General features: G+C 39.9%; 1 protein-coding gene across 1 annotated transcript; it reads left to right on the plus strand.

Annotated features, from left to right (window-relative positions):
• The first annotated feature begins 6876 nt into the window (after window positions 1-6876).
• On the plus strand, window positions 6877-24536 carry LOC306799412 (carbonic anhydrase 2). The gene is made up of 7 exons (XM_079300407.1): window positions 6877-7122; window positions 7603-7800; window positions 17819-17937; window positions 19331-19423; window positions 20194-20256; window positions 21263-21418; window positions 23679-24536. Exons 1-7 carry the CDS (start codon window positions 7089-7091, stop codon window positions 23796-23798), a joined length of 783 nt encoding a protein of 260 aa, XP_079156533.1. The 5' UTR covers window positions 6877-7088; the 3' UTR covers window positions 23799-24536.
• Window positions 24537-24874: the final 338 nt, after the last annotated feature.

Here is a 24874-nt window from a genome sequence, read left to right on the forward strand (position 1 = left end):
CAGGTTAAACTGTTTGAGAGATAACATATCTGCAGTAGTTACCCCGGTACCTTGTGTCAAGGAGTGAGGAACCTGTCAGCAACTCTGTGGCTCATCATTCTGAAAACTGACATTAAATAACCTTTTCTTTATTTTTTCAGTCTGTGCTGAAAACAGTTTATCTAGTCCTACAAGGCTGGCTTTACAGTTTCCTTTGATTGCATATGCCAGTGAAAAGGTTGAACTGATTTGAACTTTGTGAGACGGATAGCAGCTGTTGTACTAAGCTGTTTAAACCCACCAATTTGGGCTTAAACTTTGGCTGAGTAAATACAAAGCCTTAACCATACATAGTATCCATAATGCGCTTTCCTCTTTCAGTTTCTGTGAAGAGAAATTATTTTAAAATCAACAATATTTTACTGCCAGATTTTCCAATACCAAATTTTTCATTTCCAGATACTGGAGTATCTTACCAAAAAAAAAAAAAAAACCCCAAAAAAACAACAACAAAAAAAAAAACAAAACCAAAAAATAAAGCAGGTGAGTTTATTTTCATTTTTCATGAGTGAAGTTACTGTTCATCATTGCTGAATGCAGTACAATCCTCTCTAAAAAACACGCAAAAAAGTTTTAAAAAGCCTAGCATTGGAATCAAGCAACAATCTGAAAAATTATATCTTTGTTATGTGTGTGCATGTCTCATACATCTCTGGAATAAGAGAAAAGAAGATAAAGTAGATGAGACAAAATGTAAACAAAACCAGCCTACAATAGTGTGTGTGTGCTTCCTGTTGGCTTCTGTAACCTTTAAAATCCAAAAATCAGTACATGCATATAAGAATGGGAAAAGTTCCAAAGCATTCTTTCTGAAGTCACGAGGTTGTTTCCTTATCACTGACTAAGGCTTCTAATGCTGACACAAGTAGGAAAATAATGTTAATTTTTTACCCAGGTAGAAAAGAATGAGTGAGCAATTAATAGTGCAGAGAAAGATATATTAGTTCTGAGACACAAGCTTGTTACTATTCAGACTTACACTTAACCCCAGAAAATCTGAGGGTCCTTTGCCCAATATCTCAGCCTATCACAGAATTTCACAGAGAATGTAGAAACTTTCATTTACTAGCAGCTTGATATAGAAATATATAGCATAAGAGATTTCTCAGTATCTTACTGTGAGTTTTTTCCTAGACAGAAACTTAAACAAACCAACAGATATTTTGGGAAAATAAAGCTCAACCATTTTCCCAGGAACCAAAAAAGAGCTATGCATCAAGTATTTGCAAACCTTGGCAAGTTTCATTGCTGCTTTTAACCTACCTCCAATTCAGTGACAGATTCACACAGCTGATAGCATTGTCCACTTCAATTTGCAGTATTTCATCAGAACTAGAGGCCCTAAGTGTAGACTTTGGATCAAAGGTTAGGGTTGGTATCCATCCTTCTTCTTTACACCCACTGATGGCTAAAGACACAGATTCATGTGAAGGGCTTTTGGGCAAAGCTAGATGAAGGTCTTTATTTCATTGAGGCTTTACTCTGCTATTCCCTGCTAGTTTGGGTGTGAAACTTTAAAATGAGAAACCAAAAAACAAACGAACAAATCAGTATTTATTCCCTCGTGTATCTTGAGAAGCAGCATTCCTGTGTTCAAAGTAAGAGCTTTGTATAGGATCTCATGTAAAGTAAATCTCAGAATGCCCATTACAGGGGTATCTGGTTGAATACTGTTTTCAGTACCTTCACTTTACACATTCAGCAAACAACAGCAGAGTATGGCATGGTCTCTAATAACAAAAACAGAATACCTCACAATGTGCTGTGTGCTGTTGTTTAATTTGAAATGGAGATGTTGTCACAGAAGTTCAAATCTCATTTCTTCCTAAATTTTACATTTTTACCTGCAATGAAGTTGAAAGCGATATGGCTGTTCGATTTTGGTGGGTTTTTTAAAGTTCAGGTGATTTAATTGATCTAAGTTTAGCAGTACAGATAGCATTAATAAACTCATCAGAGAACCTAACAGAATTACTTAGGTACATACAATTATTAATGTATATGAACATTAATATGGTAATAGTTCACACCAAGGTAAATACTAAATTTTCTCACAAATCTATTTTCTTTCTTTCAGCAGAACTTAAGAGGTAAAATTCAGTCCCTTTCCCATAGCTATCTCTTAACATGTATAATTAGATATTCCTCTTTTTTTGTTTTCATTTCTCTCTTCCTTAGTTCAATTTCATAAACTGATTTCCTACCTTTTTTTTTGTTTTTTTGGAAAGATACAGAAGTTTACTTTTAAACTCTCTGTTCTGTCTTTTAAGAATTCCCTTCTTGTTCATGCTGCACATTTTAGTGTTCCTAAAGCTGTAGTATTTGGTGAGTCCAAATATGAGTATGTACTACATCAACTATTTGTGACTACAGCAGAGGAAAGCCTTTCATTTTCATCAGTCAGTGTACCAGTACAATAAAAAAGTTTTATGTTCTAGCCAAAAGTAACTTCTTGGTTCCTGAATTTACTGAGGATCTCAGAAGCAAGAACCTTTTGGATGATAGTAACTTTTTAAAATAAGAATCTACAACTTGCTGACCTTGGTGGGCAGGAACTCTAGAGTTAACGTTATCTCCTCTATCTTCCAAATAGTGCTGGCACCTCTTGGCAGAGGAATAGTATGTGACTTCCCCACGACCAGCTGGAAGCTGATGGCATTGATTGTTTTATTAACCAGTTTTGAATTCTTTGCATGTGCTGCACTGTCAGACTGGCGAGCTGCTGCTGCTGCTGCCTTGCAATACACTCGTGCATCCTGGCAATAGACATCCAGTGGGAGTTGATGCAAGTTTACCTCATGGTGCAATGCCAATTACAGGAAGCAGAGGTTTTCAAAACGTTAAGGAGTGTATATGCAGAAAGTTACATAGTGAAAGTCAGGATCATGACCACGGACAAATTCATGTGTGAGGAGGAAGGCACACTATCACTTGAAAAAGGGAAAAGCACCAGAAACTGTAAAGACCAGACACCTAAAGGCCAGGTTGTGAGAGAGTTCAAAACATCATGGCAGCTAGTCAACCAGTACATTAACCTGGTATGAAAAGGCACATGCACAGAGATTTCCCTAAAGATGCAGGGCTTAACTAAAATGTCCTTATTGACATTAATTTGTACTGCACAGGGCTTTATCACGTGGATGTAAATTCGCTGAATCATAACAAATAGCTTTTGTCTGGAAACAAGTTTATTCATGTAGTCAAGCTTGTTCATTTTAAAAGAAGAGATTACTTCAGTATGGTCTATTTCAAAGTGTATATGTGTATTTCAAAATGCATTAAAGTGGATTGTATCAGCAATGGTTAGAACTCAGCAAGAGGCAGTCAGGCTTTTTCCACTGCACTGACATGTCATGAAGCCTGCTTTGCATCAGTCTCTCATTAGAAATCAGTAGTAAACCATCATTTTTGTAATACAAGAAAGGACTCTAACCTGAATAAGGACCAAAAATTACTTTTGTTTTCATAACTGCATTTAACTTTCACAGAATTGCTAGAATGAATCAGAATGCTGCAAGGTTTTTTTGTAACTTGCTCAGCCCTGATTTTTCAGAGTTGAAAATCTACCATGAAAATTAAAAGGTAGATTTAACCATAATCATTGAATGCGCTTCTGCTGAAAATGTCTAGCAGTGCCTGTGTGACCTGTCATTACTCTTGCAGCCAGATTACTACTTGAAGCTGGTAATTTATGAAGGGAAAAAAGACTTTGATATGGAAGAATTTGTGCTATTTTCCATCTGTACTGACATTTTCTGTGCTTCACAAGCAATAATAATCACAAAAAAATATATTTCAGGATATTTCATAAAACATATAAAAACAGGATGTGCCCTTCCTGTGCACAGAGTCAACAACTGTTCTGTGACATAAAACTTCAAAACAGAATTCAAGTGGCCAAGTGATGTATAAGCTTTGTCCTGCCTTTGCCCAGAGATGAGTTCCATAAACAACATGGAGTTATCTGAGTGAGTGAAGAGTTTGCACTTACTGAAGGTATTGATGCTGCTCCTATTTGTATTTAATATGATTCAAAAGTACCATCAAATCTAAACACCAATTTGTTCACCACATTCAGATGTGATCTGACTCCAAGAAATTGAAGAGAGATGAAGAATAGCATCTGGTTTTATTAGTTCACAGTATTGGAAGTGACAGAAAAGGGAGAGAAGAGTACGCTGGCATCTTTTCTACCCAAAATGTCAATATCAATCACAAGTAACCAAAAGGCTGCAGTAATTATCTAATCTGTTCCCTGTATTTGTATTGCTTGAAATGCATTTATAATGCTTCTGTTGCCACAGGATTTGTGAATATGTGCTTTAGGAACTGCTCCTACACATTCTGTATGTGCAAGTAGCCTCACTGGTGTGCGTCATTCCGACTTCATCACAACTGTGGCAGAGAGGAGCAGCCTCATGGAGCACTTTGGATTTCTGTGAGAAGCCTGAACTGCTGCAGGCACTGAGCTGATGTGTACTGTGTCCTTTGGCTGTTGCTAACATGCCTTGCAGCTTCACCCATGTGCAGTTATTGATTGTACTGTTTCTAGTATCCACCTTCCTCTCAGGGCAAGCTTATGGCTTTGTCTGAGGAACTGCATTCTGCCATTAAAACAGTCACAGATGAGGAGTCTGATGCAGCTGGGAGACAGAAAAGAAACAGGCTGGAATCAACAAGCCCAAGTCTATGCCAGGCTCTCATTAGTCCCTTGGCATGGGCTCAAGCCTGCGAGTACTGCTGAATGATCAAGGAAAACAGGTATTTGATTTTAAGAGCAGTGGGCTTCCTATTTGTGGATGTATGTCTATGTGCTTAGCATGATATACCACATATCTACTGATAAGAAAATGAAGATTCAAGTAATTAAAAATCCCAGTCCCTTGGTGATACTGGTGACTGACTTAATTTCCCTGGTAAGAACCCTGAGATCTTTTAGGAAGCCTACCATGCCAAACATTGTGTCGTGTTTAATCCTGTACTTGTCCTTTATATGCTGTTTAACTGCTGCTGACGTCAGTGGAAACTTGACTTGTGAGAGTACAGAAGAATCAGGCTGAATGGATTTTTTCAATAGTAGAATTGAATGGAAGGAAATCTTCTGAAAGGTACCAAAATCTTACTCCTTCTTACAACATAAAGGGATGTTTTTTTGCTTTGCTCTTCAAGGGTTCTTATCCATATGGATTTGTGTATCTCTGTGCATTTACTGCTTGTTGATGTCTTGGATAGCACAACTTGCAGATTTGAAAGGGATTGATGCAAAGTATCCATAATGAGCAAACAAGGAATGACTAATAAATGTGTAACATGCATTTCCATTTGCTATTCTACATTACACGCCACAGCCATTTCTGTGTATCCAGTTTTGCCGTCACATTTCCATCTTGTGGTCACTAAACTATACTGAGGCATGCAAATGTGAGGACACACGCTGTGTTAATCACCAATAAGCTTTAAATATTTTCTGTTTATATTCTAAAGGGTCTGAGAAATGCTGGTAATTTTTGTAAGCAATTTCCAGCTGGTTACGTTTGCTGTTACCCATAGTACCCATTACACAAATAGACTTTTCTCCCTCCTCTTACAAATACAAACAAAGACACAGATTTTACAATGCTGAATGTAAATTATGAAGTCATTCTGGTGGTGTTATTCTAGATTTACAATGACCTCAATGAAAACAGAATCTAGACCCCTGTGGTTAAACCACAAAAGAACAACATTAGAACCAGATTTTAATAAACCATATTAATAAGAAAATGGGGTTAAGTTACAGTGTCATTTCCATACCGAAAACTGCTCAGAGCAAGACACAGAAAAGCTTTCAAACAGGACCATGTGGAAGCGCGCTCGGGCAGGAGCCGAGGAACAGGCACGGCACGGCACGGCACGGCACGGAGCAGCACGGAGCGGCACGGCTCGGCACGGAGCGGAGCGGCACGGAGCGGAGCGGCGCGGCACGGCACGGAGCGGAGCGGCGCGGAGCGGCGCGGCACGGCGCGGAGCGGCGCGGCGCGGCACGGAGCGGAGCCGCCGCCGCTGCAGGGCTGCCACGGCCCGGCCCTCCTGTCCTGCCACGGAACACCGGAGCGTTGCGCAACAGGAAAACATCTAAAATATGTATGGCACAGTTTTGCTTTCGCTAATCCAGCCTCGAGAGCGGCAGCTGAGCCGCACTCACAGTTAAGTGTGCAGTGCCCCAATGGCAGGAATTACACGTAAGTGCAGCTTCTCCAGAGGCGATCAGGAAAAACGCACTGCGAGCAGTGAGCGGTGACGTCCCCGTTCTTCTGAAGCCCCACCATAGCTCGTCTCCTGAACTCCTCCGATCTCCTCTTCCAAGCCCTGTCACCTATGCCAATCCCTGGCTGCAGGACCCTCCGGCCGAGCTGCCCCGTTCCCTCTTTTCCCTGCGCTCCCGGCAGGGAGCAGCACCCGACCGCCGTGCCGCGCCGCGCACCCGCACGTACACACACTCGCTCACACACACACGGGCACACGCAGAGGGACACACGGACGCACACCCGCTCCCTCTCACCGCACTCCCGCACCGGCTCCCGGCGCGCTGCTCGGCCCGGCCGCCGGCACCTCCCAAGGTCACGGCGCCCCGCACCGCCCGCAGGTGCGCGATGCGCGGAAGGAGGGCGGCAGCGGGAGGGGAGGCAGCGGGAGGGGCGGCAGCGCGGAGGGGGCGCGGAGGGGGCCCGGCACCCCCCGGCACCCCCGGCACCCCCGGCACCCCCCGGCACCCCCCGGCACCCCTGCCCTGCCCTGCCCGCGGCCGCGCCGGGCCGCCTCGCGCCGCCCGCCCGCCTGCTGGGGGCGCTCTGCGCCGGGCCCGCCACTGCTCCGCGGCCCATCGCGGATTACAGGGACCGCTCTCTCCGCCCCCAGCGGAGTCTCCCTCCGCCCTCGCCCTCACTCCCCACCCCTCCCCCGGCCGCGGAGAAGGGCATGGAGTTGGCGGGAGCCTATAAAAGCCCCTGAGAGCGCGCTGGGGCCACGGCGCTGTGAGAACCTGCACGGGCTGAGCAGGGCCGAGCACCATGTCCCACCACTGGGGTTACGGCAGCAACGACGGTGAGTGCCCGGCGGTGCGGGACACCTGCCGGCAGCTCCCGGGGAGCCGCGCCCGGGACCAGCCCGCTGCTGCCCCGCGGAGCCCTGCCCGGAGCGGCAGTGAGCTCGCTGGCGGCTTTTTCTCGTAACCTTGAAATGCACCTGCGCCCGGGCAGCCCGCCCGGCGCTCCGCACGCTGTGCCGGAGCATCTCCCGCTTCCCTGCTGACATTCCTTTACTTCGGGAAGGAGCGGCGGGCGCTCCTGCACAGACGGGTGGCCCCGGCACTCCCCGGTGCGAGCCCCGCCGGGGCTGAGGGGCTGCCGGTGCTCGCTGCCCAGGTGGGATCTCCGCTCGCCCGTGCCGCCAGCCCGCACATGTGGTACGCAGTTAAAGGCTGATGCTGGTGTTCGAACATCCCGATTTCCAGAGGGAGGGTTATCACTTATATCCCCCGAACTTTGTGTGTTTCCCACTGAGTTGCTTTCCGCTGTCTTTCAGGACCCGCTCACTGGCATGAGCACTTTCCCATCGCCAATGGAGAGCGCCAGTCCCCTATTGCCATCTGCCGCAAGTCCGCCAAGTACGACTCCTCTCTGAAGCCTCTTAGCTTCAGTTACGATGCCAGCACGGCCAGAAACATCGTCAACAACGGGCACTCCTTCAGCGTGGAGTACGATGATTCTTCCGACAAGTCAGGTGAGACCTCGCCTTCGTGTGCAGGAGGGGAATGGCAGAAATTGCTACTAACACGCCTACTAAAATGTATACTAAATCCATAAGGGTTTTTAAAGGATGAAAATATGCCAAAATGTTCTGGCTTCTGTAAGGTGAGGATTCAGCAAACAGGAAACTGAGGTCCCGTTAGAAGAAAACTAAGGCTGTCTGGGTAGCTAAACCCCAATAAAGGGAATTGCTTTATTTTTGTATAAATCAGAAGGAACTGGATAAGGGCTTGGGTGTATAAATAAAAAAAAATTAAAAGTATTTGACAGGAATAATTTTAGGCATAGGTTATCATAAGCTACTGATCAAATGGTTAAAAGAGGCAAAATGCATTGTAAGAAAATATGGTCTTAGAATAGCAAAGGATTACAGTTAACAACTTGGAGTGGAAGTAATTTGGAAATAGTTTCTTTGGTTATCAAAATATTATTTCATATTTCTGAAGCCAGTATAAAGTATGCTCCCAGGTTAGTACAGAAGCAGAGGAATGATTAGAAAATACTCCTTTGTTCTTTTGTAATTGCAAAAAGCATTATCCCTGGCATTTCTTAATGCTGGGCTTTCTAGATGACGTGTCTAAGCATTCCTACAAAGTTTGCTAGCAGGCAGTCGGTCCGCAGTGTCTTGCTGTTCATTGTGCTCTGTTGAAATTAAGCACTGAATCCTGCAAACCCTTAGTAATCCTTACTGTTAGGAATGGCCATTCTGATGGACAGCCTGAATCCAAGCTGTCCTTGCAACAAGTGCATTGTCTTTGATTGTAGTTTTTCATGGGACTGTATTTGCAGAAATCGTCACCCTGTCACAATGAATGTGCCTTTATTTTTAATTCAGACAACAAAAACAGTCCTGTTGTAAGTCACTGCCTTCTCTAGACACTGCCTGATTTAACTTGCTTGGGCAAGTGTCATGCTTTTCCTCCGTGTTTTGTTGGCCATGTCATTTCGGGAATGGTGCTGAAACCAAATGATCTGTGCCTACTAAAAATACGAGGCTTTTGTAACTAATGTAATACAGCAGTATAACAGACATTCAGTAGTGCTCTAAGAATTCAACTTTGTATTTTAACTGTAGTCTTTGCACTATGGTCAGATATAAATGTAACAGTTAAATATACATAGGTTCATATATAATTTATAAAAAACATCAATGTTAATATTTGTACGGTTTTAAAAAGGAGAGGGGGAAGGTATTCTGATCTCTCTTTTTTCTGAAACACTGGGAAGCTAAAGGAGCTGCATAGTGTTCAATTTAACAGTGTAATGGAGAATAAGGTAAATGATCCAAAGTACAGAAACAGGTATTGTTTTCTTACCAGATATATGCAAATTGCTCCTGCTGCCATCCTGCTCTCACTGAGCCCAAAGGAATCAGGTTCAGGTCTCCACAGTGTGAAAACCCATTGGGTTCCCTTTATGTGTACCTAAGTCTGGAAAGAACTGTGACAATCATGTTGTGAGGAAAAAATGGCAGGAACATAAAATAATTTACAGAAACGTCTGTAGGAAGAATGTTTTTTATGAGAAGTTAATGCAGAACCAGAACATCTGTGACAGGGATCCTTTGACAAATATGCAGGCAGTGACACAGCTTTCAGAGTAGGAGGATAGGAAATGCAAGTAGAAATATTCTCAGTATCTCTATTAGTGAATTAAAAAAAAATACTCTTCAGAAATAAAAACCACTAAACAGATTGCTGTGTAAGGGTAGATCATTCACTACTAGACTTCCTCTATTGCCATTTACAGTGCATAGAATCTACCTGGCAGCACACTTAATGGCTTCATTTGTATGCAGTTAACTAGGTAACCTACTTTCCTTACACAAAATAGAGCTGTCTTTGACATGTATCTGCTTGATTCTGAATTTGAGACTCAAATGTGCATACTCAATTCTTGGTTAGACATCACCCAACACTCACAGGAAGAAGCTGTGTGAGGTTATGTGATGTGCTGGTATGTTTTACAGGAGACAATAGAATAATATCCTGTAAATACTTCCCACGGGCTGTATTGCTTGTTTCTATGAGCTGTCCCATATGTGGTAATGAATTATCTGTAGTAGTAGGCACAAAATGAAGCAAAAAGATCATTGTTTGTGAATAATCTTCAAGATGAGTAACTGCATGCAAAGTAGATCCATTTCACCAAGAGCTGTCAGTCTCATGACTAACGGCACTGGAGCAAACTGAACAGCAGTTCTCAGTTTTAATGTCTGTTTGATCACTCCTGCTCTTCCCAATATACAATATGAGTTCCTGCAATTAAAAAAACCCAAACAAATAATAAGAATGTATATTTGTTACATTACATGTATCCACCAGGAAAATTGTAGGAATCTTCTGCCCATATCTGTGAAAAACAAAGAAAAATATGGTTTCCTTGAAATGGTACTTATATTACTTTGAGTAAGAAAGAAAAAAGCTCAGCTTTTCAACAAAAGTAACCTTATGCTCAATTTATGTGACTAATATAACTTCACAGAAGAAAATTTCTTCTTTGCTTTCAGAAGATTCCTTTATTAATTGGTGGAGCTTTGAAGACATAACTCATGATTGATTTTAATTATGCTTATGACTATACAATTTTTTCTTACAATTAATTTCTAACAGAGAAATTGTATTAGCTCTTTGTGATAGCTTTAGAACCTTAAAGATTTTGAAGACTTTGTTTTACTTTCATGTTAATTTTTTTAGATATGCTTAAGTGCTACTAACAACACTTAGAAAAACGCTCTTCCTAAGTAATTACCTCCAAATCTTTGATTTCAGTTCTTGTAGCAACTGTCTTGGGTTGTGTGACAGCTGTGCAAAGGCTCTATTAATTCCCCAAGTGAATCCCCTTCATATTTCAGTTGAAAGTCAGTAGAAATGGTGTATGGATAGGATATTCACAAACCAGCTTTGCCATGTTAATGAACTTTGGTCTGGAAAAATTCCATGTTTTTCCCTTACATAAAATAGTATTTTCTATTTTGTGTCCTTGGAGCCTTTTGGAATGCTTTCTTGAGTTTGTATGTAGAAACTGAACTGTGAACTTCCCCGTTCAGTCGTTAGTCAGTCTTTGCCTTCAGTTCTTGCAGTTGCTTTCTTAATTTTCATGTCCACTGTCTTTTAAAATGTAATGGAACGTAAAGTATTTGTAGGCATCAGTCTTTAAAATTCTTTAATTTAAAAAATTTCTTCATTTTGATGGCAAAAAGTAATGATAAAAGTGTCACTAGGAATAAAACTTTGAATTCCAGTTCATCCACTCTTGTGATGGAACCAGACCTTATATGTACAGGTGAAGCAAGCGATGATGACAATTCTTAAAACAAGGTGTGTTACTATAATCCAGGAATTTTAAAGCAGAAGAGTTTCATTAAGGGTACTTCTTTTATTGTATTAAACATTGCATATTCCAGTCTTCTGTAAGGACTTGTGTATTGCTTCCCTCACTTTAAAAGACAGAAGAAAACGACCTCTCAGAGCTGTGAAACCACAGGATGTGACTCTGCTCAGAAAACCCTCAAGAGCTTGAAAGATTTTGTAACATATGTAAAGTGTGTGATCTGTTTGACTTTTCCCGGAAAGTCTTTGAGAATTCATCTAAATTCTGAAATTCATGTTCATAACACGAATTCTGTATTTTCTCATCAAGTGTTTGATGAATTTATTAAAGGAAGCAGTCAATCAACTGTGAATTTATTCTATAAAAAGAATGTTAAAGTATCATATTTTAGCTGTAGAACCTGACAGAAGTGAATTGCTACTATGGTGTAAAACTCTAGAAACTTTACAAAATGTGCTAGTAATTTATGCTTGTGGGTAAGTCTTAGTTTCCTTCTTGCTGCTGAGTTAGAGTATTGAAATTCAAGTCAGTTTCTCAAGTAAATCTGACATTTTTGCAAATACTAAGTCATAGCAGAACTTAAAAATTACGAGAAGACCTTGAAGATGAAAATACTGTATTTGGCTTGATGCTAGCTCCCCTTGAGAGTCTTCCAGTAGTTGTAATCCAATATATTACCTGCTTTTTCTACAATTGTAAAGATTAATGCATACACTTCAGCTGTCTTGAATTATGACTCACTGTAAATAAACTAATCTATTTTGTTACAGTGGTTATTGAAGAGCCAGTGCATTAGCACTGCTCAGTTGGCAGTGAGTTTCTTTGAAAATAGTGCCACTGTTCCTCTTCTCCTACACTTCCACCTCAGCTAGTCAATGAAAGAAGAAACATGTAGGTCCACTGTCTTTAAGGCACAGCTCTTAATCAAAGTCACTGCTACTGGTCTATATTTAGGCTTGACAGATCTAAAGATATGATAGACATGCCACAATAATATTGCATGTCATCAGTATAGGGTCATGAATTGAGGGTCCACAGTGCAATATAGCTTAAGCAATGAATGTGGTGATCCTTTGGAATCAGAAATCAGAGAAGTGATTGTTTATACATTTAGGGAACTGTACTCAAACACCTGTCACAACTAATGCTGTACATGGCTTGGCTAAAAAGTCAAGGGGTTTCAAGGACATGTGATCTTTAAGTCATTTTTCCTGTGAACTGGGATCAGCAGAAGCTGCAAGGTCTGTGTAAACAAGTGACTTGAATAGCTCCAGTACTTCCAGGAACTGGAAAGGAAGATGAGAGGGCGTGAGATTAGTCCTGCATGTTTCAGGTCTTTGTTTCCTTACAGAAAAGTGTCATTCATTTACACTGGGGTGTTTGTTGGGTTTCTTTTGTTGTTGTTGTTTGGGTTGGGTTTTTTTTTTTTTTTCATGTTAACATGCAATTTCTGAGCAGAAATTTGACCTGGATTGTACATTTAACAATCACGGAAACTTCCTTGCCTTTTGCTAATCCCTCCTCTAGAGGCACTTTTAATGCAAAACCAGGAGAAACTAGTCAGCTGTTATCAGCTGGGGCCACTTGGAAGAGTTTATTTTTGAGATGTAATGAAGCTGTGTGCCAGATGTCACGATTACCACTCTTCTCAGCTGGTAATTTGTTTATTTACTTTCAGGCATGAGGGACTGTTGCATACTTAGAGGCAATGCTCACACCTTGAGTTTGTTGCTCCTTCATTAGATCTCAGCATAGTATGAACACTGTCCAATACACAATTTTCAGTACAGTAAGCAGCCACTGGATTAGTATTTAAGTATTACTATTAGAAATTAAATAAGTTGATACTTTCAAGAGAATTTTAATGCTTCCAGCTTGGTTCTTAAAGTTGTTGTCAACCTATATAGTGTGAAATGTGAGGGCTGAAGGCTTGTCAGAGTCTTAGCACAGCATCTTATGATTCTCAGAGAATTTCTGTTTAAGAAACTACGTGAGAAATAAGCTGTACTGGTCCCAGGGAGTTGGAGGAATGTTAAGAACATAAATGACTTGGTATCCTGAAGCAGGTCAGAGTCTTTCTGGCTGCTGCCCAGTCTGGATGAAATAGTTCAACTGAGGTGAATTAGAGCCACTGACCTGCTGCAGATACACACGTCTTCAGGCTTGCTGTGTTTTGGCAGCTGTTTCATTCTGGTCTATCTCTGTGGAACATCCTTGTAGCCTTATCAGGCTAAATTTCTAGCAAAGTCAGAAGTAGGTTTGTTTTGATATTTTTTCCTTATGATACACAATTTTTTATTTTTTTTATCCCATAGTGAAAACTGTTACAGATGTTTTCTGCAAACATGAGCCCTGTAGTCAGGTGCTCCAATGCTGTCTTGATCTGGTTGCTTGTCATGATGCAATGTCCTAGGAGGAATGTCTGAAAGAGATAACATAAAGAAGGAAAACTTCTTACAAAATGTGACTCTGTACTCCACGTTTCAGAGAACTGACAGCTCACCCTAACTGAACTCTAGCCTGTCAGATGGGAAGCCCATCCTTGCATAAGAACACAAGGCTAATTCCTGGGCATCCTCATAAGAGCCTTTTTCATGTCATTAATAGTACATGGTGCTCAAGTAGATTTTTTTTTTTTTTTTAATTGCTTCAAGTAATGCTTCATCTGCGTTGTTTCTTCAAGTTCTGTTTTCCATTGTACAGATGTCTGTGTATACACAAAAGCTTGCCATTAGTACATTAATGTATGTATTATGCATATGTTTACCTGAACATATACCTAGAGTGTTATTTGCACATCACATCTACTGTAGGCTGATACAAAATCATGGTTTTATTTGTGCTAAAGCAGTGTTTGTGCAAGAGGGCTGATCTCAAAGGTAGATGCTTGAAATGTTCTGCTACTGGGATTTCGTTTGGTGGAAACTCAATTAGCATTAATTCTCAAAGTTTGGAGCTCTTAGACATCTACTATGCTTCAGTGGACACAGTTTTTCAGCTACTGGAAGGTGCTTTGTAGTCAGTGATAGTCATTTGTGGAACATTTCCTCATCCTGCATTTTCTCAGATTAAAGAACTTTACAGTAGTATTTTTTTCTTTCACACTGCTTTGTGTGACAGGAAGGAATTCAATCTAACTCATTACAATCTTTTAGTTCTCCATTTTGATTAATGCTTTGGCATGTTTATTGGCTTGATGAGATTTATTAGTCTTTTTCTCTGTATAGAGAGAACATTCCATAGCAGTTAACTAAATAACAGTAATTCCCACAGTATTCCTGCAAAAATTTAGATGTGGATGCTGCCACTTTCTGAAAAAAGGTATGAAGTGGTTCACAGTACATTTTTACAAGGCTGTTCTGTTTTACATTGGAAGGATAACTACTCACCAACTTGCCTTTAAATAGAGCAGTGAAGATGTTTAACCTCAGTAAATAGCTGTACCAGATGCAGCCAAACACCCTTTGATTTCTGTGTGTTTTCAAAAATCCCAAAAAGTGTGATGGAGTCAAAGCAACTTCACCTTCCGCATCCAAGAAATCCCACAGTTGGTATAAGTCACATAAATGGTAGATTTTACGTGGTTATTTGACTTCCTGAATTAGTGCTGCTAATACTTGTGTTCATCTAATTTAGCCCATGTTATGAGAACATTTAACAGTGAAATATAACTACTCTGTTACTAGTATGACTTTTCCATTAAAGGGTAGAAGATGGGATGGTAATGGGAAAAAATTACCATTTCTTAATCTAAGGAAAGTAGCTCCAAATTTGTCTAGTAAGTGTTTTATAGTGGAAAAAGAGAGCACTGTCAAACTGTCACCTCTTGGGCTGTAACACAAGACCAGGTTATGATGTAAACTGTTTTGAGTAGATGGAATCTGTGAGAAAAGAAAGTTTATTCAGCTTTTCTTGTGCTGTCTTCAGACAGTGTTGCACCTGAAGCTGTGGTATAAAACAGAAAGGATCACAGCTACATATGTGTTTTCAGGATGGTTTTCACTAATACCAATTTCAAAAGTAAGGGAGCTAATAATGAAATGCTCAAGTATGAATTAGAACTTCACCATCCCCTTTTTAAAAGGGATGGAGTAGTTGGAGTTCTTTTCAATGTATCCTCCAGTTGATATTCCTGTCACATGGAACAAAGATGAGGAAGCTGGTGGTATGAATGTTGTTCTAATTCTCTGTGAACTTTTATGTTACAAAGACTGGTAGCATTTATTTATGGTTTAAAAAACTTGTTCTGAAGAAAAAAGCAGCTCTATCATTCCTACTTTGCCTCTTAAGTTTAAAGTTTTACTTTCTTGGAAAGGCTGAGAAGTATTAAAAATAAAATAACTGCTTAACATAGACTAGAGCAAGAGGGCCATTCTGTAATTAAACCTGCTGAATTTATATTCATTCACACTAATTTAATTATTACTTTCTTTGAATGCTCTGCTGTGAGTCAAAATAAACTAGTGCTGGATTTGAGAACCACAGAATGAGAAAAGTAAGCAAAAACTGCAAAGATTTTTCTGCATCTTTTGGGGTTTTGAGACTATAGCAAACTTGGTGTAGAGAAATAACACTGCAAATGAACTCAAGAACGTTGCATGGTTCTGCTTTTCAGCATGCTTTCCATTGATGATTAATGGCAGATTAACCTGTGCTCTGCTAGTGCTTTCTGAGGTCAAGGAGTGGTAAAGCCTCAGTCCATTTGTATCTGCAACAACTGGCAAGACCGTGGGCTAAAGAAACTGAAACTGAAACGTTGCAACTCTATGACATTTTAAAATGAAACACTATATTGTATGGATTAAATGATTTTGCATCTGTAGAGACACAGCAACCTGTTGCTTTGTTTCCAAAAGGAACTAATGCCTTTTTACAGCTTCCATTCTGGAAAGGTACTCAGATTTGTAGTTCTGTGCTTGAAACAGTTATGTTTCTTGGCAACTAGTACATGCAGAAATGTAAAAGCAAAATAAGATATTTTCCTATTTGGTTACTTTAAGTGGCCATTCTTCTTTGGATCACATAGCATGGAAACAGGTAGGAGAAGTCCTGGTCTGTTGGCTACAGTATTGGAAATAGGTTGCAGTAGAACATCTATTAATGTTTTTCAGCTAAAAATACATGTTGGGATACCGCTAAACTAGATATAACAAAGGAGCCCTAGGCAAATGCTAGATCTGCCCACCGAACCCGAATTTTGCATGCATAAGGAAACACTGGTGGAAACGAATGTATTTTTAAGAAGTTGTTCCTCATTTTCATGTATTGCAAGTTTTTAGTGAAATCCTTCACCTTATTGTTTATATCCATGGCTGGTGTCCATGCTTGTGTATAAAAGGGGACTTTCTCAAACCTGAACATGCAGCCACCTTCTCCAATCAGCATTTGATGTATGTTTTCACACATGCACGTATTGTGCTAGTGTCTGGACTAACTGCAGACTTAGGGGAAAGCATCTTTACTCCACAGAATCATTTTGTGGCACATACATGTATACATATTAGAGCACACTTACATGTAATATCTGATGGCAACACTCTTCTGTCACTTTAGTGTATATATATTTATAGAGAGAAATTGGGCTCTTAAAATATCTGACACTTCAAATTACTTTTTGTTTTTAAACTTTTAAATATTAACAGCTTAAAGATTTAATTTGTATTTGGATTTGAGATGCTTGGGAGGGGAAAAAAAAGAAAAAAATCCCCAACTAAACCACAAACTGGTGTGAAACTTTGCTCTGATAACTTTGATAAATAGCTCTATTTAATAAAACTATTTGTTACCATTCTATGCTTTATGATGCACTGAAGGAGACATTGTCTGTGCCCTGAGCATTTTGTAATGGTAGGGCTTGATCCTGCATATCATAGTGGTGATTGGTCACTGTTGGGGTAGAAAGATAAAACTAACAAGCAGAATAAGGGAGCTTGCTCTTGTATAATTCAAAGTGTAGCTGGGAACTTTGCTCAGAGCAGTCCCATAGCATGAATAATGCCAGATAATGGAGACCATAAATAAACAACTTGTTTCCAATCCATGTTTTAAAAAAATCTGTCTGTGTAGGCATTGCCATTTTTACCACAGTGGGAAGGACAAGAGATTTGAATTCACATCGCTGCACTGTCTTGTCCTGTGCCTAGTGCTTTATCTTGCTGCAACAAGGCTAACCCATGTATAACAGGTGTTCGGGTTTAAATTGGAACCAAAATATTTTACTCAATCCAATCTGCCACAGGATTTGCAGGATTAAGGCCTAATGGATCAAGTGTCTAAAATGAAAGGACAGAGTACATTAGTACATGGAAGATGATTTGGTGTTCACATGTACTTCCTTATAATGATTCTATGTGAGCCTCTTACAAAGGGCTTTTTTTATCTATTTGGTGACAGAAAAGTTACATCTTCCCTCATCACTTGTAATACTAGCATGCCTGTTAAATTGCTGATGAGATGCTCACTGTAAAGTCACTCACGTTTTTATGCATTTATTATCAATTTTGCTGTATTGCAGTGATGTACCATTGAGGATGATCTGGAGTAGCATGGCAGCATGCAATGGACTGTAAATCACATAAAAGACTTGAGATAGCTGTTTCAGTTCGAGGGAGACTTGATAACAAAGTTGTGAGTTGCTAATAAAGACTTTTTCTTTGCAGTCCTGCAAGGAGGAGCACTGGATGGTGTCTATAGGCTGGTGCAGTTTCACATTCACTGGGGATCCTGTGATGGTCAGGGATCTGAACACACTGTGGATGGTGTGAAGTATGATGCAGAGGTAGGACATGCTTTACCTTCTCCTGTATCCTCTTTGTATAATGAGGGGAATTTTTTTTTTTAAAGTATTCTACCACAGTAGCACCTTCTTTAAAATCTTCACCAGAGAAGGTTACCATAGATGACTTTGATATGATGCCACCTTAGAACATATTCCTTGCAAAAGAGCAGAGATTAGTGTTTCTTTTCCTGGCTACTTCATGTCTACAAGAAACAGAAAACCCTGCATTTATAATACCTGTTCTTTTCTCTGCTTTCTCAGTGACTCTTGGAAATTAGGAAGAAATAGAATTGCAGCAGCTCTACATCGAAATCCCCTTTTCCTAGCTTCAGTTGTTAACATCAGATGTATTTATAAAAGCAGAATAATTTTGGGAGATATATTTTTTCATATTTTGATAGCAAAAAGTCAAGGGGAGCTATGAAGAGGGCAGGCAGTAAAGTGCCATCTTACAGGTACTCTTTGTGATACCCTTTAGACTCCAGATGTCCCTCAGACCACTTAAGACTCCATATTACAGTCTGATACAGAAACTGAGTGACTTCAGTGCCTTGCATCCCACCTTTTGTTGTCCCATTTAGAAATCTACCTCTGATTTCTGTGTCTGCCTTCTAAAATATATTCATAAACACACATTTGTGGAACATACCTGTGATTGGCATTTACAGATAAATTGCCCCACAAACTCATTGGCTCAGCTCTTTTTCATGAGGGAGGTAGCTTTTATCTTACCTGAGAAACTTCCAATTGCCTTCTGTATTTCACAGTACCATAATTATTAGTTCAACTTGACTTCAAATGTGGGGAAATAACCTGATTAACTTAAGTTAGAAATAACTTGGAAATTAGAATATAACATCCTGGCTAACATGATCTGGAGATTCATTTCATATTCTTTTCCAAGTCTTTCCAGAAAAGGATGGGACTGTTTTTTAAAGAACTTTTGAACTGTGAGTCAAATCTGTAGTTAATGTGTCTTCTCTGCTTCTTCTGACATTGGCAATATATGTCAGTGTGGTAAGAACTCCAGTATATATAGCATTAAAATACTACATTGAAATCCTGTGGGCTGTATGTGGGAAAAACTTATGCTGAAGATAACAAGAGTTTCACCACATGAAAAGCAGAATGATATTGCCATAGCTTGCCTTTAAAACTCACCAGGGAATAGGAGTGAGGAGCAAAATAAAATACATTATAGAAATGTCTTTGAATAAATGAAGCTTTGAAGTAGATAAATAATTTAACAAATTCTTAACTGTACACAAAAGCTTTCAAACCTCAGCAGTAAAACACCATCTTGCTCTTAATAAATTACTTCCCTGCCTCTTCATTTGTGAAGTATTCTGGATGGAATATCATCTTCACAGTTCTTCTGTTTTCTTGCTCGTAGCTCCATATTGTTCACTGGAATGTAAAATATGGTAAATTTGCTGAAGCTGTGAAGCATCCTGATGGTTTAGCTGTGGTGGGCATCTTCATGAAGGTTTGTTAAACTTTTTATTTTTAATTTGTCCAACACATTGATTGTGTTGCAGGGGGGAACCTAAGAGCAGAAAATAGAGGATAAGGCAGCATTGTGCTTTGCTGCCCAAATCCATGGGAACTTAGGTGGTGCTCCAGATTCTTACTTTCCTTAATCTATGAAAGCTGTACACTGGCTGTGGAGTATGACTGCCATTCATCACTGTGGCAGTCCTGTAGCAGCATTCTTGACTTCGTCAAGGCACTGATGCTACCATAACCCTTACCAGTGAAAGGGGATGTGCACAACTGATCAAGTTGTGTGTATGTGTATGCATCTGCAGTGTGACCAGCCTAAATAACACCTATTTTCCTTTTCTTGTCATTGTTAAATGCCAGTGTTTTGTGTTAACTGAATTGTTTTCAGAGCTAGCTAGAGGGACGTGTCTGCTCCAGCAGTACATATTACTCCATCCTGGCCTCACTGAGGGTGATTATTTTATTAGCAAAGTGGCTTCCATAAAAGAAGAACAGCTTAGGTCCAAAAATAAATCCACACACTGTAAATGAAAATAGCTTTTATTCTGTCCAATGTCCTTGGCTGACCTGTTTGTGCTCACTGTCAACTGGCACGATTTCGCAGAGACTGTTTTAGTCACTTATGCTGTAATACTCCTATTATGTAATGAAATACAGCTGGAAAAAAAAGTTTCCTTGAGAACTCTAGCAGAAAACTAAAGGTGTCATGAAGAATGCATGGTGATCTTCATTTCCATATGGTTTGTGTTACAGGTGGGAAATGCCAAGCCTGAGTTCCAGAAGGTTGTGGATGCTCTGACCTCTGTTCAAACCAAGGTAACACTTGCTGTCTGCATTGATGGATAACTGTCACAATTGTGCTACGTTACCTTCTTTGGAAAGTAGATTTTTTTGCTTCTTCCCAGCCTGCTGCATGTATGAAAGTAAAACAAACTCACCTGCCATCAGCCCAGGTGCTCCTATAATTCTAGAAGCAAAACAGATTGGAATGAAGTTGAGGTAGAGAGCATGGAGTGCTGGAAAATGATTATTTCCTATCTTTGTAACTACATTTGTCTTTTAACTGTATTTAAACCTATAGGATAGGATGCATCTTCCTAATCTAAACTACATTCCTAGGTGCATTTTCTAGTCAATGTTAACAGATGGAAAAGGCATTTCCCCACATGTGTGGGCTAAATTCCCTTTTTCCAAGAGGACATGCTTCTCTTGGCTATTTCTAGAGAGATTCAGATAAATGGTTTGATAAGGATATATAATTTAGGGGAAAAAAGTCTTTATTTTAAATACTGTGTGCACTGAGTGTGTGATTTTAGTGAGCTGATTAATGAGAAATAGTACTTGGTGAGTAATTAGGTACCTGCATAGTGGATGAGGGCCTGTACCAATGAGAAATGTGGACAGAAAAGGTAAAAAATGAGTTCATCTTTCTCATCAGGCTCCCTTTGAAGTAAATGGATATTGCTGCTTACTGCAATGGACTCTCCAACAGGTCTCACAGGTTCTGTTTCCAGTGCAGTCAGTGTCATTGGCATCTGAAACCTCATTGTTTTTCTGGCAAGGTCAAATCTTATCTCTAAGACCAAGGAACATAAATGCGGAATTTGATAGGAGAAGCAATATCTTGAAAATCTTATAAAAAAATATATTGCTGTGAGTATTTAATCCCAAATGTACTGTAGTTAGCATGCAACACTTGATGCCACGTTCAATTTCTGCCTTCCTAGAAACATGGAGCTTTCCTAGGAGACTTCAGTGCTGCAGTTCTCTGTGTGTGTCTGGTCTCTCCCTGACATCAGCCTATCTGCTTACTTTATTGTAGGGAAAGCAAGCTTCCTTTACAAATTTTGACCCCACTGGACTCCTTCCTGCATGCAGAGACTACTGGACATACCCTGGCTCACTGACCACTCCACCCCTGCTTGAATGTGTGATCTGGCACGTTCTGAAGGAGCCCATCACTGTGAGCTCTGAGCAGGTAGGTTCCCAATGGATGGTGCCAGTAGATATTGGAGTTACACTGGTGGCTTCAGTTCAGTCCACCAGGTGATCTGTGAAGGGGCACTGTTAGTGCAGAGCTGTGCAGGGTTTAGGTAGCATCACATGTCAAAAATCTGTCTGAAGCAGTAATCCTCTTCTGACAGGACTCTGCTTCTGCCTGTGGGTGTAGAGTTTGCTGTAGAATGTAGGGCTATCCTCTATTTGGACACTCCAAATAGATGGAGGGGAGAAGTTAAAAAAAATTACCAGATATTTTCCAGATACATGGTTAGAGCTGTCATGTGGTAAAAATGTGGAAAATTGAGGCATGCATGAAAGGACCATTTGCACATGCAGAGTTAGTCTAGCATGTATTGTGAGCATCAGCAGGTCTGCTGTACATGCAATTACCTCTCTGGGTCTACTTGCCCTGAAAAGGCCAGGTTTACAAAGCACCTGGGGAGCATGTGTGCTGCATCCAGTCTCACACTGTAGAGCTGTAGTTGGTCTGTTGATTTTCCAGGAGACAGCTCTTTCTGTGAGTTCTGTTTATCACAGAGCAGACTGGGAAATCCTACGCAGATTGGCAATGTTTCTAACAAAGCTCCTGTTGTTTGGAAGAGGCAAAACTTTCAGATTCCAGAGATCTGCTGCCTAAGAAAATACTCTGTTGTCCAGCCTGAGAAGGATAGTCTTCCTAGTAGGAAGAAGCTTGTGCAGATTAAATCACTCTTGGCCCCAGCTTTCTGTGCCATCCATTAATGAAATTATGTACAGGCAAGATTCCATTCTTGGGTTCAGATCTGTGTGCTTGAGAGCCATAAATAGAATCTAGAGTCTATAAATACAAGCCCCTGAAGGGCTTTAGTTTAACCTTCAAATTCTTAAGTATCTTTTATTGATGGCAGATACGCTAACAATCTGTGCCTAATTCTAGAGGGTTTGTTCATCTGATATGAAGGAAAATGCAATTTCACTGTTGTAGAACTTAACATAAAAGATAGAATAGTGATGAGGAGGAACTATTGGAAATTATAACTATAGCAGTGATTGATTGCCATTAGCAAACTGCCAGGGGGCATTCAAGTTGACACTATTTACTTACTCCAAACTATTCCTGTTGCTGTTGATAATCCAAAGTTTGCAAATATGGCTTTGCTTTAAGGCAGGAGCACACTCACCAAAATAGTGGGGTTTTTGTAATACACCCACTTCAACCACCTACAAGTGGTAAAGGTTACCACTTATTTCTCCCCCACACATCTCTCTATATTATCATCAATATTTCTACACTATATGGTATTTTGATTTTTCTTTCCCATACTGATCAAAACAAGAAATCATATATCAGAGTATTGATGCAAGGTTTTAGATAGGTTTTCCAAAGCTAGAAAGAAGCTGGGTATAACAGCAGGGTGTAGAAAACCTGCCACTATTTGTTGTGACACAGCAGTTCCTGGCAGAGGTTGAGCTCTGAACTTTGTTTTGGTTGCTACTGAAGATGAAGTCCAGTGGAGATAGGCCACTGCTGAGGCCATTTTTCCTTGAATGTGGAAATAACTTGTAGGAAATCCTGTGTCCCACCTGCATATATTCATCAGCACTTCTACCTCTCTGTATGAGATCATGTTTGGGGTGGGTTATTATTTTGGCACAATCATTTTGTGAGGTTTAGAGATTGCTATTTAGACATAAAGGTGCTTTTGTTACATCAGATTTTGCAAACATGAATTGTACTTTAGGATCAAATACTATAACTATACAGTATACTTCTATTGATATAAAGTGGTTTTCCCTTCTCACAGCATTTGAAATTCAGGATAACTTGAGTTTATTCAACAGTTCTGTTTTGACCCAAGAGTAAAGCCATTTTTAATTGTTATTATTTCAAGTGGACTTTAAAAAAAAAAAAAGTCAAAACTGTATAACTTGCAGAGGATTCTGAAAGGTTTTCAATTCATATCTGGATCAAGGATAAACAGCTCTTTGCTTGTGGAGTTCAGAAAATGTGTGTCTATGTCCTTGTTGTTGGTGCTTTCATAGCTGTTCTAGCCAGGGTGTTTTGTGGACAGGAGAGGCTCTGTCGAGGCTGGAATGGTGTGAATGAAGTGCAGATGTGTGGGTGCTGATCCATCTCCAGATTACTGGTACCAGCAAAACTTTGACTTGGAGCTCTGGTTCAGGCCCAAGATGTAGTTTCAAAAAGTCCTGCTGAAATGAAAGGATGCATTTGAGGATATTTGTGCCTCTTTCCACAGATGTGCAAACTCCGTGGCCTTTGCTTCAATGCTGAGAATGAGCCCGTGTGCCATATGGTGGACAACTGGCGCCCATGCCAGCCTTTGAAGAGCAGAGAAGTCAGAGCCTCCTTCCAGTAACCTCACTGCTGAGAGTGTTAGGAATTGCTGTGTTTGTGAGGAACCCCTTCTGCTAAGCCCAAATCTGACTTTGCCATGTGTGCCCAGGCAACATCTTGTCTCCCAGATCCATTCTTTCTTTTGCTCTGCATCTGAAATGCCAGCTAATGAAATGTGAAAGGCTCTTGGCCAAATGGGAACGGGTTCTTAAGGTTTGGGGTTGGGGGTGGCAGGGGGTGGGTGGCTGTGTGCATTTTGGTGACTATTACTGCAGCTGAAACTTTGGTGTTAACTGTATGTTGGCTACTTGGGAGAGGATTTGGTGGTAGCAAAATAAGCCATTTTAAGAAACCTCATCCACTGGTGTGATAGTACACGTAACTAACTATAACTTGAAGCTTTGTAAGAAGCACAGGAATATAGAATCTAGCTATTACTTAGGAAAAAAAAGGTATTTTGAGAAAGCTAAGCAAAATGAATATTTAGAATTAGAGTTCTTAGATTTTAAGAAACTGACATGTAAATATTTTTGAGACTATTTTGCATTTTTACCCATGCTGTCAACAGCCTTAGTTACATCTTAATGGTAGTGTTGGGTTTTTTAATTAAACATGTTCTAAATTAAATGTTATCTTTAAAAGTTGTTATTACCATAGAAATAATACAAAATATCTTTTCATTGAAATAATATATGTTCTAATTTAAAAAGGAAAATAATATTGTATTTTAGATAACTTCTCTAATAAATCTATACTTCTATTTTTGCTTCCCTGCTGTTATTTTAATTCTGGTAAGGAGTCACTAGTCTCTTCACATGTTTGCATATTAAACATAATTACTAAACATGTACATTGGGAATTGACTTCAATGACAACTGATCATGAATGAAAAACTATATGGACATATTAAGAAATTTTCTCTAGGTATCTTCTCTTTGATAACAGAAGGAAATGTTAATTTTGAGCAATACTACAAATTATCATCAAAATTGAATGTAAAATGAAAGATGCCCTCACAAAACTTTTGAACAAAATTGTCGTGAAGAATGCTCATTTGATTCTGGTCCTAGTTTTTAAATTAATTTATTAGGAGTTTTC

Source organism: Erithacus rubecula (assembly GCF_903797595.1).
Source record: "Erithacus rubecula genome assembly, chromosome: 3".
NCBI classification, from domain to species: Eukaryota; Metazoa; Chordata; class Aves; order Passeriformes; family Muscicapidae; genus Erithacus; species Erithacus rubecula.